This window comes from Phalaenopsis equestris, unplaced genomic scaffold, assembly GCF_001263595.1.
Source record: "Phalaenopsis equestris unplaced genomic scaffold, ASM126359v1 Scaffold000834, whole genome shotgun sequence".
In the NCBI taxonomy this organism is placed as follows: domain Eukaryota; kingdom Viridiplantae; phylum Streptophyta; class Magnoliopsida; order Asparagales; family Orchidaceae; genus Phalaenopsis; species Phalaenopsis equestris.
This window is the reverse complement of record NW_018165274.1, coordinates 800,667-819,935: the sequence shown is the minus strand read 5'-3', so window position 1 is coordinate 819,935 and position 19,269 is coordinate 800,667. Positions and strand designations below refer to the sequence as shown.

At 35.3% G+C, this 19,269-nt stretch overlaps 1 protein-coding gene across 1 annotated transcript in view; it reads right to left on the bottom strand.

Moving 5' to 3' along the window:
- Nucleotides 1-19,269, bottom strand: part of LOC110031496 (DNA mismatch repair protein MLH3-like) — a 108,347-nt gene that overhangs the window by 70,619 nt on the left and 18,459 nt on the right. The window contains exons 3-4 of the mRNA XM_020734719.1: nt 9,343-9,394; nt 9,178-9,225 (exon numbers count right to left, since the gene is read on the bottom strand). Of these exons, the coding sequence (XP_020590378.1) occupies nt 9,178-9,225; nt 9,343-9,394 (100 nt within the window). The remainder of the gene's footprint in view (nt 1-9,177; nt 9,226-9,342; nt 9,395-19,269) is intronic.

The following is a 19,269-nucleotide window of genomic DNA, read 5'->3' as shown; positions in this document are numbered from 1 at the left end:
ATCAAAGCTTGATATTCATAACTTTTAAAATTACCCAACAATTACATTTATTACTTATTTAACACTTTCAAGTTTCACTAATTTATTACATAAAAAATTTTGCATATGAAATTAAAAAAAATTTCACCGTTACAGCCTTTTCTTAAACAGTTTTACCAAACAAGGGCAAAATGGTCATTTTTCCAGAAAAAAACAACTATTTTCACACAACTGCACCAAACGGACAGTCAGCTTCCCCGCAACTGCTTCCCACCAGCAGCTTCCTGAAACAGTACAGCTGCAGCTGAAAAGCTGTGAAACTACAGCTGCGCCAAACAGAGCCTAAGGTTAATTTCTTTAAAGAGGAGATGAGAGAGAGGACTGGCAAATCAATCAATGTTGTGAAGCAAACCAAATTGAGCAGCAATCCTACGGTTCATACATGCAAGTGGCTCGATGGAGGAAAACATGAGCAGTGTCACACGTAAGATCGTTGATGTCATGCAGAGGAATTAGCGACAAAGCAAAGCATATTCGCAACAAAGTTGGTCGCAAGCCTGGGCAAACGTGAGGCACTCAGAAACAAGAGGAAGGGAACATGAGTCTAAGGGGGAGTTTGGGTGCAAGTCAGATTTAAGTTAAATAGGATTTAGTAAATTTGGATTTATCAAATCTAAATATTATTAAATCGGAAATAATGTTTGGTCCAATTAAAATTAAATCTAATTAAATCCATTTGATGCTTTTGGAATAAATTTATTTGCAATAATTTTTCCCAAACTAAATCCCTTAAATCCAGCTAATAAGTGGATTTATAAATCCGAATTTAATAAACGAAACAAGCAAAAAAATTGGTTTTAACTTAACGGTAAATTTGTCTCACCTATTTACGGTGTTTTGTGGATTTACGTTAAATCCTTACTGAAATCCAATTAAAATTGTCCTAAGTTAGGGGTTGTTTGGTAATGAATTTAGAGTGCGATTTAACGTAGGTGAAGGCCAAATCTTATTAGAAGGTCATTTTGGACAAAATAAATCCACAGATTTGATAAATCCAAATTTCGCGGATTTCAGCCGTAAATCTTGGATTTACTAAATCCCGTAAATCGATTGATTTACGGGATTTACGGGATAGAGCTATTGAGATTTACCTGGATGTAGGCAGAACTTCCCAAACAGTTTTAAGGAATTTACAGGATTTACGAAATTTCATTGTCAGACAGTTTTTGGGATTTAACCCATTCAAGATTTAGTAAATCCGAATTTATGGGATTTACTAAATCCTAATTACTTAAATCTCATCTTTCTGTAGACAGAACCTTAGTGTCGCATTCATTTAACATATCTTATTGTACAGCTATTATAAAATGGAGAACTTTGTCGTAAGGCATCAGATGAAGTTTATACTTTTTGTTAAGAATTTCAATGTGTTTTCAATACTCTGTAGATACATGTAAATGATATATTTTAGAATACTTCTGACTGATTGATTTTATTAGATATCTGTGAATTATAACAATGTGTTAATTTGGTTATATTTAGGTGATTGAGTTTATTATCTACTCTAGTTTAACAAATAGAATGACATAATAAGTGTTATAAATATATGTGCTAAATTATACCGACTTAAATTATGTCTTGCATAAATTGGTATCAAAGCTGTTAAATTTTGAGAACTAATTGTGGAAAATTAATTAGATTTGTTAATAATGCAACAAAATAGAATATGATATGATTGTTGCAGAGCATGGGTGACAGTAATCTTTCTAATTGAGTGGTGAAGTATACCCCAAACCCTACATCATATGCTTATATCATAAAAATGCATTATTATGAATAAGTGAATATGTATTTTATGACATAATAAATTGTAGATAATATAGCTAAGAGTGTGCCTAAAGCATTTAATCAATCAACACAACCAAAAAGAGCAATTGAAAAACTTGAAAATATTGCATTGCTTGATAGGAAGGATTTGCATTGTACTGAAATTCTTTTATAGAGATTTTAGAACATAACTTGTTTGATATAAAGAATTACAAATACAATGTAAAGTATAAAAGAATTTGAAGTTCACATCTTAGTTCATTTTGTCTGCATTTAGCATTCGGCCAATTTGGCCGAATTTGAGTTACACTGAATAATGTTATCGGCAAGTTTCCCCCCAGCAGGCCGCCCGCCCCCCCCCCCCCCCCCCCCCAGCCGATAGGCAATTGCCGCGAGCAACTGTTCGTCACCACGGCCAGCAGTAATTGTCTGCCTCCATCGCAGCTGTCAACCATCGGCCGGCATTCCACCGCTGTCAATTGTCCGCTGTCGACCGCTTGTCAGCCCTTCAACGCAATCGGACAAAAAAATATATTTTAAAATATATTATTTTCAATCTATTTTAAACTAAATAAAAAATATAGAGTTATACATTTATTTTACAGTAAATTGAACGACTCTAAAAGTACTTCAAATACATTATAATCAGTGTACCCTGCAAACTTTTTACATTGTATTTCACTTTGAGCAAAATAAATAGCCCCTTAAAAGCTGAGAATTAGCCAATAGCACCGGATCCTATTGCTATGAAATCAAAAAGTATGATACAACTATAGAAGATGAAAATAATGATTCAGATGATGGGAAAGATGCAATCTTTTGTAGCATCAGCACTACCTACTAATGACACTAGTAGTAGCGCCGACCATGCCTATAGTTTCAACTAATAGTGATTAAACTAGCATTAATGTGAAAATAGATAAATAATTGAAGCAATTTTAAAGTTTGAAGCCACCTCAATTTAAAGAAGTAGATGTCAGAGCTTACTGAGGATTATAGATTATCATAATTGAAAATATTCTAAATTGGATGAATTATCCTAGCGATATTAAGGTTTCTCTTGTCATATTTATACTCGAAGGTGAGGCAGAGTGTTAGTGAAGAGGCCAATACCTAGTATAGTTTGAAAGAAGGCCTGATGTGCAAATTACCTGGGATGAGTTCAAGCAAGTTGTCAAATATTAATATGTCCATCTTTATACAAGGCAGGCAATGCCAAAAAGTTTTGTGAATCTGACTCAAGAGGCAAGGATAGTGATCCAGTATGAAGCAGAATTTATATCCTTATTGAGATATGCTCGTAAACTTATTAGTATGCCAAATGAAAAGCATTGTAGATTTTTTAGAGGATTGAGAGATATCAGCTGAGATCACCTTTGATTCCTATGCATACTAAAAATTTTGCTTTTCATGGAAAGTGCTAGACTAATGAAGGACAAAATGAAGAGGCTGAGACATAAATGGAGATTGCTTACAAGAAGAGAGCATTAAATATTAATAATAATATATTTAAAAAGCAAAAAATTATTCATAGATAGTAACAGCACCAGCACAGAAGTTAACAGTTCGTATCAACCTGTGCCACTTGTGGAAAATAACATTTATGAAATTGTTTACTAAAGTTTGAAAGATATTCTCTCTGCGGTGATTCAAGTCATACCAAGAGATATTGTTCTAAAAATTTTCAGCAAGGCAAAGAATTGATGGTTATCCAGAAACCAAAGCAACACAAAAATGTAAAGCATATATTGAAAAAATCAACATTGAAAAATAAATAAATAACATCTGAAAAAAATGTGAGATGGTATGAGCCTTTTTGCTCTAACATCTTAGGAGGTTAAAGAATCCTTTAAAGTGGTGACAGGTATGATCATTATTTTATATATCTCTGCTAAAGTGCTATTTTTATTTTGGCACAGCACAATCTTTTATATCTAAGATGTTGTGATAAATTACATCTAGAACCAATTTATTTTACTCCTGGTGACAGTAATAAATTACCATATAGTGATTATCTGTTAGCTAAAGCTTCATGTTTTGTTGATATTATAATAGCTGATAAAACTTTCAAATCTGATTTGAACTTGCTACTTTTAATTAAAGTTCAGGTGATTTTAAGAATGAACTAGTTGATAAAATACCAGATCACTATTTAATGTTGAAACACAGGACTTAAATTTGACTTGCCCAAGAATGTCAGGCAACTTCTAATGTGAAAAAGAAATGATATCATCTCTGATCATTTAGTTATCGTGGCAAAATGCATAATAGCCGGTGAATTATTATTTTAGGAAAAATTAGAAGTTTTCGACAATATAATTGATGATATAAAAGCTATTCTTGTTGTGAATAAACTTGTTGATATCTTTCCTAAAGCACTTGTTGGTTTTCCAACAAAGAGAGTAAAGCTTATGAATGATATTCAACTATAAACTGCACCGATTATGAAAAGACCTTACCGTATGGCCAATAAAGAATTACAAGAACTGAATTTCAATTATCAGAACAGATTGAGAATGTTTTCATCAAACCAAATACAAACCTACGAAGTGCCCCTATTCTGCTTGTTAAAAAATATGATGGTTAGATGATGTGTGCTGTCAACAGAGTTAAATAAGGTGGTTGTTAAAAAAAATCCTCTTCTCAGAATTGATGATTTGATCAACCAGGAGCTTCAATAATTTCACTTATTAATTTGAGAGCTATGTATCATCAAGTCAGAGTTAAATATAGTGTGGTTGAGAAGACAGCATTTGATATCAGGTATGAGCATTATGAATTTCTTGTTATGTCTTTTAAATTTACAAAGAACGGAACAAGATTTATGAATATAATGAATTTAAATTTTAAGTCTTAACTTGATTAATTCATGATAGTATTTATTGATAATATATGTCTACTATAAGAATAATGATAATCATGCCAGACATTTGAGCATTGTTTTGAGCTTATTGAGGGAGCACAAATTATTTGATAAGTTCTCTAAATACGAGTTTTAGCTGATGGTCATTGCTTTTTTTGGGGCATATCATTACTGGTAAGGACTGAGGATATATAGCAATAGACACTGAAAAAGTGATAGCAATATTAGAATGGCCAAAACTGAACATCGTAATTGAGATCAAAAGTTTTTGCAATTAACAAGCTACTACAAAAAATTTGTATGGGAATTTTCACATATTGCACTACAAATATTTAGACTGACAAGAAAAGATATCAAATTTGATTGAAATGATAAATGTGAGCAAAATTTCTTACAACTTGAGAAATGTTTGGTATCCACAACACACTTCCAGCAGTAATTAAATCATTTCAAATATATAATGATGCTTCCCTGAAGGCTTATAAAAAATTGATTGCACATGCTTCCAAATAATTTAAGTCTCAATAAAGAAATTATCCATCACATAATTTGAAATTAATTGCAATAGTATTTACTTTAATCTATATGAAGTAAAATAAAAAATCTTCCCTGATCACATAAGTTTTAAATATATTCACTCAAAAAAATTTGAATTTAAGGGATAGAAGACAATTAAAGCTAATAAAGAATTATGACTTTGACATACAATATTATCCTGAAAGGGCAAAATAATAGCCGATATACTAAGCAAAAAATTTAATGAGCATGCAAACTGGATAACTCAAAAAGCAGAGATGATTAGAGAAAGCCAAAATCAATAATCAGAACACACTCAATTTATATCAGATGAATGTTCAATCTACTCTTGAGAATAGAATCAAAGTTGCACACAAAGCTAGTAATAAATATCAGAGACTATCCATCAAGCGCATACAAATACAAAAAGAGATGTCGGCTTAGTGAGCAGAGTGAAACTAGAAGTAATTTGCATATATGGATAGCAAAAGAGTCAAACTTGATTCAAGAAATTCTATATGAGGCTCACAATTCGAGTTATTCAATTCATCCAAGAAGTACAGAATATATAAAAATTCAAAATCATTATTTTGATGAGCTGAGATAAAAAAAAATATGCAACAGAGTATGTAGTCAAATATAAAGCATTTCAAGTAGTTAAAACAGAACACCAGAAACTAGGTGGCGTATTATTCACTCACTGCCAATACCAGAGCATAAGTGAAAAAAATATAGTAATGAATCTTGTCAAAAATTGTTTAGGCTGTGATTAATAGATAAACAAAATCAGCATACTAAATATGTATACCTAGATTGATTTTGCAGAGAAATTAGCAATACTATTTGTAAAGAAAATTATCAAATTTCATAGTGTTCCTAAAAAATTTTTTGTCGGAAGCATATAACATACTTAAATCCAAACCAGAGAAAGACCTATTCATGAAAATTTTGGTACTAAATTATATCTTAGCACAGCATTTTATCCCCAGATTAATGGTCAACCAAAAAGAAATATTTAAGTGTTAGAAGATTTACTGACAAGCAATGTTTTAGATTTTAAAGATAGCTGAGAATATCGCATTTCAGAGATAGAATTCTTTTATAAAAATAGCTAACAATCTAGCATCAAGATGACATCATATAAAGCATTATAACACAAAAAATACAGGACTCCGCTGAGTTGGTTGAAAGTCAACAGACAGCTATCAGTGCCACGATAAATAGATAAAGCTACTACTTTAAAAGACAAAAAAAATCTAAAACAGATTGAAAGCTGCCCTGAAAAGTCAACAAAAGTATTATGATCCCAATCATAAAATGATAGAATTTTAAATAGGAGAATTTGTATTTTTTTAAGATAAAACCAAGATAGATATATCCAATTTTGACCCTGAAAGTAAATAAAGTCCCAAAAACTGATACAGCTTGGTGATGTTGTAACTATAGTGAGGCAGGCGTAAAGAGTCACAGGAGCCGATTCTGCAATTCCTTGTCTGGACCAAACCGGCCAAGATATGGGAGGGTTAACCTGTCCTCCTACATTGGTTTGGTGCCTCCTTTCCATAGTGGGGGGTCCAATCCTAAGTATCTAGCCGTATTTATGTGATTCCTTTGTTCCAGATTTGCAGTTTTGAGGTGTAATTTCTGTCGATACAGCCATCAGCGCACTTTCTCTCTTCTACAGTTGTATCCAAAGGCAATTGGTACTCCGGATGTAGCTCGTCTGAGGTGGTGATCTCCTTCCAATAGATCGAGTGGTGCTCCGGCTATAGCTCGCTCTTCCAGGACACTTACTTTTCCATCCCCTGCATCCCTGCCCTCACTACTGTCATCGCCTATCCTCTCTGCCAGAATCATCAGACGACATTTGGTTGTCTTCCTGCAACTCCAGCCACAACCTCCTCCACCTGGTGCATTCCTTCTAGCCACCTCCCACCTTATAACCATTCATTTCAACCGCTCGTTTTCTCTATAAAGAGTCTTAAGTGAAACTTATAATTATAAAATTTTATTTTAGTGATCTTTATATAAGCAAGCTCCAAATTAGGTGCATCGGGACAAGTGCGTTGAGTGTAGACACTGATAGTGGGAGGATGTGCTGGTGGATTCAAAGGGGTAGAGAACTCCTTGGTGGTAGGAGAAGTGGGTGCAACCAAAGAAACAGAGGGTTCCTCAATGGTAGGTGGAGTGGTACGATCATCCACAAGAGTGGGATAAGAAACAGTGTCCAAGAACTCTAACTTCCCCCTCACTAGAAGCCGAGCTAGGAAAGTAGAAAACACTTTTAAAAAATGAATAAAGGAAAAAAAAAAGTAAATAAAAGCAAATTAAAGAAATTAATACAAAATTATGCATATTAATATTCTAATAATATTACTTATAATGAAGTCATTAAAGGTATGTATAGTAGAGTTGTTACTTGTGTTCGAATACAAGGAGGATTGACCAAGTATCATTAAAGATCGGTTTTAAGCCTACATATGATATAATGGAGAAAAATAAATCATGTGGCTAGCCGTACTTAGTGGGATAAAGGCTTGTTGTTGTTGTAAATAAAAATAAATAAATAAAATAAGATATATGCATGCATATGTGGAGTCACCTCCAGATTGTACTTGTTAGGGATGCAATATAAACATGCACGTAAAATGAAAATAGAAAAGGTTGCTTGTATTTTTTATAGATTTTGAGAAACGTTAAGCGTATACTTCTAGTATACGTTTAGACTTCGACTCCCATTGATAGATATTATAACTAAAATAAATAAAAATAACCAGAAAATAGATTTCTTTACTGTCTCTTATTTTTACTGTTCACTGCTTTTTTAAAAAATATTTTTAAAATATGAATTATTATAATTTAGAGATATTTTACTTACTAAGTAATTTAACTGTTACATTCAGCAGCTAATATTTTTCAAAAAAAACAGCTATAAAATAAATGGACCCTAGAAAATATATGTACAAACATCAGGGAAATCAAAAAGATTAATATAACATTTTAGTTTTACTTCTCTTTCAATTGTAAGAGATTAAAGTTTTATGAAATAGAATGATTATTTTATGTTTAAGATGTTTTGATTCATGGAAAGAAAAATGTTTAGATAGTTTTTCCTTAAGCAACACTATGTTCCTGCCTTAGTATTTCAAGTTTTTGGGTTGGGACTGGTTGTGTCACAATCTCTCAAACTCCCTCTCAAGGGAATTGGTCCTTCAATTCATAAAATGAAAAGACATTTAATTATTGCTTGTAGAGGAAACAAAATAAAAAATGGAATTTTGGTTTCTTTGAATGGCCATTATTCTCAAAAACAAATCTTCGAAAGACAAAAGAAAAAAAACAAGGTAAATTAAATTGAAGTCCCTCACCTTGTATAGCAATGATGAAATCCACCAACGCTAAAATTTGACAATTACATCTCTCCCGCATAAAATCATTACATAGAAGGACCCATATGTTTTTAAGCACTAAAGGAAAATAGTGCAGTTAATTGTTATGGTTGAATCTTGAGGAAGCTGGATGTAATTTATCCAAAAACTCAAACCCTTTAAGCCCATTGCTGTATATTGTTTTATCCTGTTCTACCAGTGCAACATGAAGAACAAGAAGATTGCCCATCATCAAATTGGGCAGCTTAGAGTTGAACATAACATAAGGCCCCATTATCTGGAGAAATTAAAAGGATTTTTGCATGGACACTGAAACTAATCAGTAGTCAAAAATCAACTCACTCCCTCTCTCTATATGATAGTGAGCAGCCTAATATTCTGTTAAAGATTTGGGATCAATGAAATCATTTCATAGTTTTATGATAAGGAGCGTAAAGGACTGCATGGATACTGCGATAAAACTAAACAGCAATTGTAATAAACTTGAGGCAAAATGCAATCCGGCATGTTAATGAAAATACTGAAAGCAAAACTGAGGAAAATTCTATAAGTCGCATTCAATTACTAAGATGGAAAATAAAAAGGATGAGATAAAATAATTACCATTATTCTCCCCCAAAATAACCAATCCATCACGAGAAATCCCACATCCTAAAAGACAAAAGCATTTTATACTATGAAATAAAGCAAGCAATCAGCAAATGTTAACAAGTAAAAATATATTTAATCATAAAAAAATGGTATTAAAGAATTGAAGCCATTTCTTACCATCATCATCTACTTTAACGTAACATGATCTAACACTTAAAGAGACAACTACCTGAGAAAGTAACAAATTAAACATTAGTGCATTTCAAAAATTAACACAAATAGAAACTAAACAAAACTATTATTTTACCAGTAAGTCAAGGTTTAAGAACAACAACACCAGATATATTCGAGGATTACAGATAACAACACCAGATCCAGTACCAAGAACACCCAATCCAAGCAGGAACAGAAAAATTTATACAAATATAAAATTTTACACTACTTTAAAACACAAGATGTCTCCACCAAGGCAATTGCATTGTTATTTTAAAATTAATATTGTTAATTTATTTCTTAATTTATTACTTTTTCAGGCCCCGTTTGGGGCAGCTTATAAGTGCGGGTGGCGTTTTCCGTCGTCGTCCCGTTTGGTAAATGCATTCGGAGTGCGTTTTAGAAAACACCGTATTTGATTGTTTAATAAAAGCAGTCGAGGGATCGACCCCGCAGCCCAAGTTCGTTAGAACTTTTACCTTTACCCCACGGCCCAAGTTCGTTAGAACTTTTACCCCGCGGCCCAAGTTCGTTAGAACTTTTACCCCGCTTCCCTCGTCTCGTCTCTCTCGTGTCTCATCTGTCTCTCGCGATCCCATCTCTCTCGCGACCAAAATCATCAACTTCATGAACAAACCTTCACGATACAAAGCTGGGATGGCAACGAAGGGATCACGGCTTACAAAGACCGTCGAAGCTCCCCCGGCCAGCCTCTCCTATTCTGCGGGGCCGTCCACAACACCTGCCCCTCAGCTGCCCTCTCCCTCCCTTGGCCCTACCATGCTGACATGACAAACGCTACGCGGGAGCCATCCAGGTCGACGGCGCAGCAGCCAAGAATCGAGTATCTGCTCAGAAGCTTGCGGCATTGCCTCCGATGGTAGACGCCGGCGCGGAGAAGAGAATCGGGCAGCTTGCATTGCAGGTTGGTGAGGATCTCTTCAATTTTATGCAATCATTTTGCGGCATGGATGGTTCTCTGCTCGTGGTGCCTATGAATATACTTGACCGATGGTTTAAGAAATTCCAGGAGAGGGCCAAGCAGGATCCCACCTACCTCAAGGGCTTCGCTTTGTGGCAAGGTTGAAAGTAAACAATGAAAATCACTTACAAAACCTTCCAGAGATTATGAGGATACGATCTTCAACATAAAATTCATTAAATCATTGGAACACCTGATTTTCAATATTTAATTTTCTTTCAAAAAGTTTTTACCAAATCATTTATTATAATAGCATTGAGCTCATGTATCCATTAGCTTTTGCCAGTGAAGGAGAGGGGGTATTTATAAGTCCATATTCAGATGAATTTTGTATCGATCTGATTTAAAATTGCTAATTGTTTGTATGTATCCAAAAAGTATATTTTGGCTTAAAGTTGCACCAAATCTTCTTCATAACATCTGCACAATGGCTACACAACCATTAGTTTCCAATGACCAATGCCGCATCAAAAAGTATCTTTGATCTCCAATCTTATATATTATAATGAAAAATTGTGTCTAGATAATTAATCATGATGACAGTATTATGATCTTTTAGGGATAAAAAATGAAAAGACTCAATATATAGATACACTCTAAAAAAAATATAATTTACTTTTCTGCTTCTGCAGTATCGAATATATTGTCAAGATAATTCTGTTACAAACAACATTACTTAATAGTGGCAGAATGGTCATTTATCCATAAAAAACTGTAAATTGGTTGTTTCCAAACAGCTGTCACAAACATCCAGCCAGCTTATCTGGATGAGTTGTTGATCAGCAACTTATCTTGTAGCTTATCAGGATGAGTTGCAGCTGCCCAAACAGACCCTTAGTTTATTTTTCTGTAAATACACATATGATGATGGTGCCTATAAGAACAAGATATTTTCTTTAATGCTTTAATTAGCTCAACAGCTTGGTGTATTATTTCAATTCAGTCTTACTAGAAATCCCAGGTTCAATTATTTTTAATCCCCTTTATCCGCACGATTCCCCAACTTTTGCTTTGGCCAATTCATTGTTTAAAGGTCCTTTTCATATCCATGTTCTATTCAATCCCCATTCCTACAGTGGTTAGGTTCGGTGTTCCCTTCTTTACTAGCTACTAATACAGCCTATAATGTTGAATAGTGGATCATTACACGAGTTTCAAGTACCTTCAATTGCTGCCTCATGTGACTATCTCCTTATTCGCACAACAAATTTTTTACACGACTTGACTACTAGCTACATTTTTTTTTTTGGCAGTCGGAATCAAATCATTATGTGGTTTTAATTTGTTCTCAAATTTCTTGTTTAATTTAATATTAAGTATTATTTAAATTATCATAAAAAATTTTATTTGTTTTTTATTTGCATCAAAAGAGACTAAATTTGCCTAAATAATTAGCAAACTATAACCTTAATCATTTTGTGCTTGCTGTGATACATCCATTCACAACAGATTTAGTGTTTGAATCAATTAAAAAAATAATAAATAATACAATAATATCATGAGATTCGAAACTATACTCCTTTCAACGGGACATAAAATATTTAAAATTTCAAAGTAAACTGATGACTTGAAAGTTTTCTTTAGAAGCTACAATATGTTTGATTAAGCTGCAGAGAAGAAATTAATGGGATGCACTCAAGCTTTTTGCAGTAGTGTTGCAAGTAAAGCAAAATCATTATATATTGATATGAAGCACAACATAAAATGCAATTCTTTTATATAGCGACCATAAGAATAAAGTACATACTCAATTTAAAAATTATAAGCAAAGTCGTGGTGTTTTTGAATACCATGCAAGGCTTATAAAACTTATACTTGCGCATTATTTGCCTCTAGATATATTTGATCATTATTAATTTTATTAAAAGTCTTGTATAAAATATTAGGGATGAATTAAGCTACAACACTCCCAAACATCATGTACAGCTTTTTATCCAAATCTTTAAACATTGAGGAGCATCTACCTCGGCTATAAATAAAGTCTATAGAGAACCTCGGCAATAACTAAAATCAATAAAGAAAAATTATTGTCTTCTCCTGTGACGCTTGGCATCAACACAAAGAGTCGTATTGAGCAAAGAGTCGTATTGAGCAGAATAGAGAGTCATATCGAGTATGAGAGGGCTTTTGTGACATTTTAAGAGGAGATTGAAGGAGATTGGGAAAAAAAACTGAAGGAACGAAGCAAATATCAAAAATCAAGCGAGAGAAGAAGAAGGAAGAGAAAGAAACACCTAGGAAAAATGAAACCAAGGAAGAAGCGGTGCTTACTCTAGCCATGAATGCGAGGGTATTCGAGGGCCTCAAACGCGCTTGTGAAGCCCCAAGAGACTTCTTTTTGTGAGAGGAAAAGAGGCGTTCAAAGAAGACAGAAGGGTTTCATCGAGCAGGAAATTAAAGTTCCCACGCAGGAGTAGCTGACTGCGGACTTGAAGTTGGCTCGGCATGGTAAGGAGGAATATGACAGATGATTCCTGATGCATTGAATTGAAGAATAAGTGCTTGATAATACTTTGATTGCATAAAGGAGTTTTCGAGCAGGGAGAGCACGCAAGGATTGATGGTGTGCATGACCTAGGGTGTTGTACTTGTGTGGCCAAGCGAAGAAGGGAGAAATAGGTGCAAGGTGCGAGATTATGCCTTAAACATCTATCGGGTTTTTCAGTCAAAAAGCCTTCAACTGTGACCATCTAACAATCTTGAAAGGGAATGAGAAAGACTTTTGAGCTCGACCAAGACTTCAAAGTGTGGAGAAGCTAATCATGGTGCTTCCTGTATAGGTTTTCATGAGGGTTTAAGGTGTTTAGTGGCAAAAAGCCTTCAACAGTGACGTTAGAATAATTATACATCATAATAATGAAATTCATTAAAGTTAAACTTATAAAGAAAATTGAAATTTTAATGACTTCATAATTAAACTTAATTAAAGTTGATTTTCATAATATTAAGAAAATTGTTAAAAAAAATTAAAATGATCGAATTCTAAATATTAATAAGAATGGTAGTATAAAATTAATAGTAACTAATAATAAGATGATTTGAAGAACAAGATTATATGATTTAAAATAAATCAAAGATTAATATAATAAATTAAAGCTAAAATAAAGGCAACTTGCTTTAGAATAGTAAGATTAAAAAATAACAATAATCCCTTAAACATTTGATTATAGGTTTTTATAGGAGATAGGTTGGAAGAAAAATTGTCACACCCCAACTAACCCACCAAGTAGAGTCAATAGTGGTGCGACAAATACTGGCAATATGATCAAACCAACTCTCATCAACACACGTCTTGACTTTTATAATCAGAACTCAGTGGGTGATGAATTAGTCTAATCAGATTGTCATAAGATACGTGATACATTGCATCTCATATACATATTCGGAAGCAAGGAAATTAAATCACCTAAAACATGAAAATTATAAAGAGCTGTTAAATCCAAAACCATAAAAAATACGTACCCAAAACTTATGCATGAGCTCTCAAAACTATCGTGCAAATGTTATAAAAAGACACACCCGGCTACTCGCCTCGGTGCTCGTTGCCCCTACCTAAAAGGCAACTACGAAGAATGAGCAAACAACAAACTCAGAAAAATAATCGGGGCTACTATAAAATTTTACACATGAAAAAGAAACAGTGTACATACTCTACTCGTATGAAAACTGTACATGTCTACACATAATCACAACATGCTAGTATAATAAATAACATGGAAAAAGAATAGGCAGTATAAAAAGACTACAGTGTAACATCCAAGTTGTAAGCAAGAAATCATAAGTATAATCAGAGAGGTCATATCATAGTAATGTCACTTGTTTAATGTATAAGGTTCAACTAATTTCATGTTATTTCGTAATTGGTCATCCTACCTCAAAGGCTATATAAATGATCAATAAATGTTGGGTTTCCCCCAACATAACAGTTATCAATAGCCTTCCCCATACCCATGGTTCCATAACGTTTTGTCGTCGTCTAATCCCAACCATTCCTAATATTCCCCATAAAAATATCAAGAGTCGGGAAAAGCTCTTTGTATGTAATAATCTACCCATACACATGACATTTGTAAAAGTATCATACCTATAGCAACATTCATCAGACATTTCATAAAGCAAAATTCCTAAAATCAGTTATTTCATCTCTTAGGGTCTGTTTGAGGCTTCTACAGATTATTGACAATTTGTTGATAAACAGTTGATCCAAATAAAATGTTATCAATAGTTGATCTCGAAAAGCTGGTTAGTTGTTTGATTTGTAGTGTTGGAAAATAACTGATTTGCAGTTGTTTCTGGATAAATGATCATTTTGTCCTTGTATAGTAATATTATTTGCAACAAAACTGTTATAGCAGTATATTTGATACTTGAAAAGCAAAAAACTACTTCATAACAGAAGAAAAAATAAGATACGTACCTCACATAACAATGAGTATCAAGTGTACTAAAAAAAGTAATAAAATTACAATTAAAAATATGTAATATTAATTTTAAAATTCAGACGACGTATGTCACGAGCTGCGCCGTACTCCATGAATACCATCTGACCCTGATCACTATCGGCAGTGGAATCTGCCGGACTGTCTACCCACAGAGAGAGGTCACACTTCTTCGAACCGTCTACCCAATGCAGGCACCTATAAAACTTTCTCCGGTAGTTATGTGTCCAAACATGACGTCAGTAGGGAAGTCTGTAGTCTGAAGTGACAGAGCACTCGTCGAGAGGCCTCTGAAATCCTAGAGCTCAACTTTCCTGAATGATTAAAAAGACAATCCGTTAGTCATAACAAAAGTTGAAATTGCTAAAAGAAACTGATAAATTATAGTTTTGCAGGTGTAAAGTCTCAGAGAACTTAATATATCAACCAACGAATCTGTCACTACAAGAAGACAGTAGACGCTATAGAGAAATGATTTCTTAGTTGTCGTTAACCAATGTAAAACCAACTTCATGTGTGTTGCATGTGTATATCACCAAAAAAGGTCATCCAGAAGAACCTCATAAACCAATGCACCGAAAAGAATAGAGAAATTCGGTTGATTTCATTAGAATTTCACATGTAGCACTAACAAACAGCGACTAACAGACTATCTAAAAGAACCCACAATGTCAAAAGTTTCAACATGGACCTCACAAGCCCACAAAAAAAAAACAAATAAAACTCAAATGAAAAATAAACAATGTCAAACACGTGAAAATTGCAAAACCAAAAATATTCATATTACAAGTGACATAAAATAAACAAGACATGTCCAGTCAACATCAAACAATGGTGTCTGTTAACCGCTCTCTCAAGTCGGTCATTTCCGCAACACCTTCCTCATCTTGGGTGTAAGCTTTCTGTGATTTCACTTCTAACTGTGGTATAGATTGTCCTACGTGAAATTCAAATGCTTCTGGTGGGACATACATGTGATCATCGTCAGTCAGGAATGAAGCCTACATCCGACCTAAAATGATGTCGTTGAATGTAATTGTGGAGCATCATCGTGGCCACTACAATCTGCATTTATTTTGAAAATGGGTAAGTCGGCATATCACGCAATATAGCTCATTTCTTCTTCCACACTCCAAATGTTCTCTCAATTACACCGCGGAAGGATGACTTTTCTTAAAAATTTCCTTCCTGCCATGAGGACCACCGTCGTATCTCTTGAAATTTGGAATGTGACATTTCGTATCTGGAAACGGCTTAAGATACTCTCTCTGTAAGTGATATTCAGCATCAACCGAGTAATATTTACCTAACCCAAAAACCATAAATAGTAATGCAATATTGAAAAAAACGAATGTGATATATAGCTTAACAAAGTTGGAGGTGGGTGAGGAAAGTCGTATCTTCGGTTTCTTGTTGCATAAGCAAAAATATAACTATCATGTGCACTATCTGCCCAACCAGTCATCACAAAGATAAAACACATGTTAAAGTCACATACGGAAAACACATTTTGTGTGAATGATCCACACCGTCTGATGTATGCGACCTTTTCGGGATTGGATACCCGCGCATCCACATGGGTTCAGTCAATCACTCCAGTCCTGTTAGATCAGTTAAAGTTGTGATTGCCACGTATCACATTTAGACATTTGAATGTAATGTGTTAAAAAAAATACCTTAAAGAATGGTATATAACGCGGGTCATTTGTAATTTTTGTTGAAGTCGTCTTGAATGTCATAGCCTCTGGCTTTATTATCTTAGCCAATTAGCTGACAAGAGCTTTCAAACTCATAGATAAATATCTGATTATTGTCTCCGATGAATATTGGAATCAGTCCATCGCTCCTCTCATTGATTCATTCTGTGATAAAATATAGAGAGATATTGCTAACACCTCCCTTGCTGTCATTCTTGAGGAGTCGTGGTCCATGATAGCTATGTGGTTCATAGAGCAGATCCAAAAAAATGACTTTTTTCATACGGAACATATTATTGAACCTTATGGGGTGTCCTTATAGTAGCTCATTGACCCATTTATAACCAATATAACTCGATGTCATGCAAGGAGTTTGATTGACGTAAGTGTCATAGTATTCGTACAGCAAAACTATAACCGCTGTGATTTTTCTTGTAAGACTCGGTCGATGTGAATCCATTCTAGACCAGTGTTATGTTCAGGTAATAAGTGCGAGTCAAACAACGTTAACAAGGACATCTAAAAACTGCAGACATATCATAATGAGCAAAAATAATTACTCGGCAACATATTGATTGTTCGTGTTAGAAAGGAAAACACCCAAATCAAAAAACCAATGAAACAAACTGAAAAAAAACAAGCCACTAAACAATAACTCCACAAAATCAATTGTCCATAAAAACGTAAATAATCGACCCGAAATTCGGGAGGCATCTTCATGAATATTTGTCTGCGGGTTGGGTCCTCCAGCAACTTCAAGGATTTCAGATAGAAAGGCTTATCTGACATAACTTCGGGATATGCGCAAAACTCGAATAAATTCTTCTATGGTGGTGTCATGTGTGGAACCGCTTATCCAACATAACTTCAGGATATGTTTGCAGAACTCGAATTAATTCTTCTATGGAGGTGTCAAGTGTGGTACCGCCTGAATTGTGCATGCTTCCACAAGTTTTGTAACTATGTTTCTGATGAAAGCGGCTCTTCCCTTGGCCGCTTTGACATGTATGTGGACTCTAGCTCCTAGTTTAGGTTGGGTCCTTCACCTCACGCACTTACCTGCTCGATCTCCAAGTCTTCTGGTATACTTGCAAACCCATGCTCATTTGGGGTAAACGTGTGTGTGCCCGTCGCAACAACCCCATTGAACATACAGTCCAACTTATCCTCCAGGTCCGGCTCAATGCCACTTTATTTGAATTTCTTGGTAGCTAGTATTGCCTGCAACGTACGGTAAAGTTTATTACTTAAAACAAATTAGAGGGATAAAGAATGGAAAAAAAAAGGTTTGAGGGTTTTGGTCATTAGCTCCAAATTTTCAGTTCATGACTCCTCTGAGGCATCAACAGTCCATTTGATTGGATCCTAACTCAAGCCTATGGATCCCCACTTTAATTCCTTCCATAACTTACAATCATTTTTTAATTGATCTCACTTATTTTTAAATTTTAACCTATGTTAGTCCCTTCTAGTCATTTCATTTAACTTCTTCGTAATATTTTGTCACATTCTTTGTTGAAGTAGGTGGTGGGTCTATTTCCCAGCTCAATCTCTTTAAGATAGAGATTGCAAAATATTATTGTGACTTCCTTATCCAGCATTGCTAATGAACAACTTCTATGATCTTTACCATTACGATACTACTAAACAAAGAAAAACAAAAATATTTTAGGCCAACCAGAAAAGAGACAATACCACTGGCCAGAAGCACAGCACCCACAGCCACCATCACCCACTAAAAACACACATATAGCCACAACCCCCACCACACACACACCCATAGTCACCAAGACAGCCTCCACAGCCACCAACAAGCACATCACTCACACCCACACCTACCAACACAGCCTCTACAGCCACCAACAGGCAGATCACCCACATCCACCAACACAACCTCCACATGCCACCAACAAGCACATCACCCACACCGACACCCACCAACACAGCCTCCACAGCCACCAATAGGCACATCACCCACATCCATCAACACAGCCTCCACATGCCACCAACAAGAACTATACCCACAACCATGAACACAACCTCTACAACCACCAACACACACAAACTCATATCCACCACCAACCCACAGGCCCAAGCCCAGCGCAACACACGCCCAAAACCACTAACAAGCACATCACCCACAGCCACCAACGTAGCATCCACATGCCACCAACAAGCACATCACCCACAACCACCAACACAGACTCCCCATGCCACCAACAAGCACAACACCCGCAGCCACCAACACACACACTCACATCTAACACCAACCCACGACCCAAGCCCAGTACAACACACACCCAAAGCCACCAACAACCACATCATCTAAAGCCTCCACATGCCACCAACAAGCACAACACCCGCAGCCACCAACACAACCTCCACAGCCACCAACAAGCTCATCACACACAGCCACTAACACAGCCTTCAGAGCCACCAACACGCACACACACTCACATCCACCACCAACCCACAAACCAAAGCACCAAAGCCGAGCACAACAAGCCTCCACATGCCACCAACAAGCACATCACTCACACCCACCAACAAAGCCTCCACGGCACTAACAGACACATCACTCACAGACTCCACATGCCAGCAACCAAGAAACTATCCACACTGCCCCTCACAGCCACAAACCACACCGCCCATCACAGCCACAACCCAGCAATAGAGATGCCCACAAACACAAAGCACACACCACAGCCAACCACAACAAAGAGCACACACAACCTCATCATAACCCCCACACAGCCACAACCCAGTCCCAATC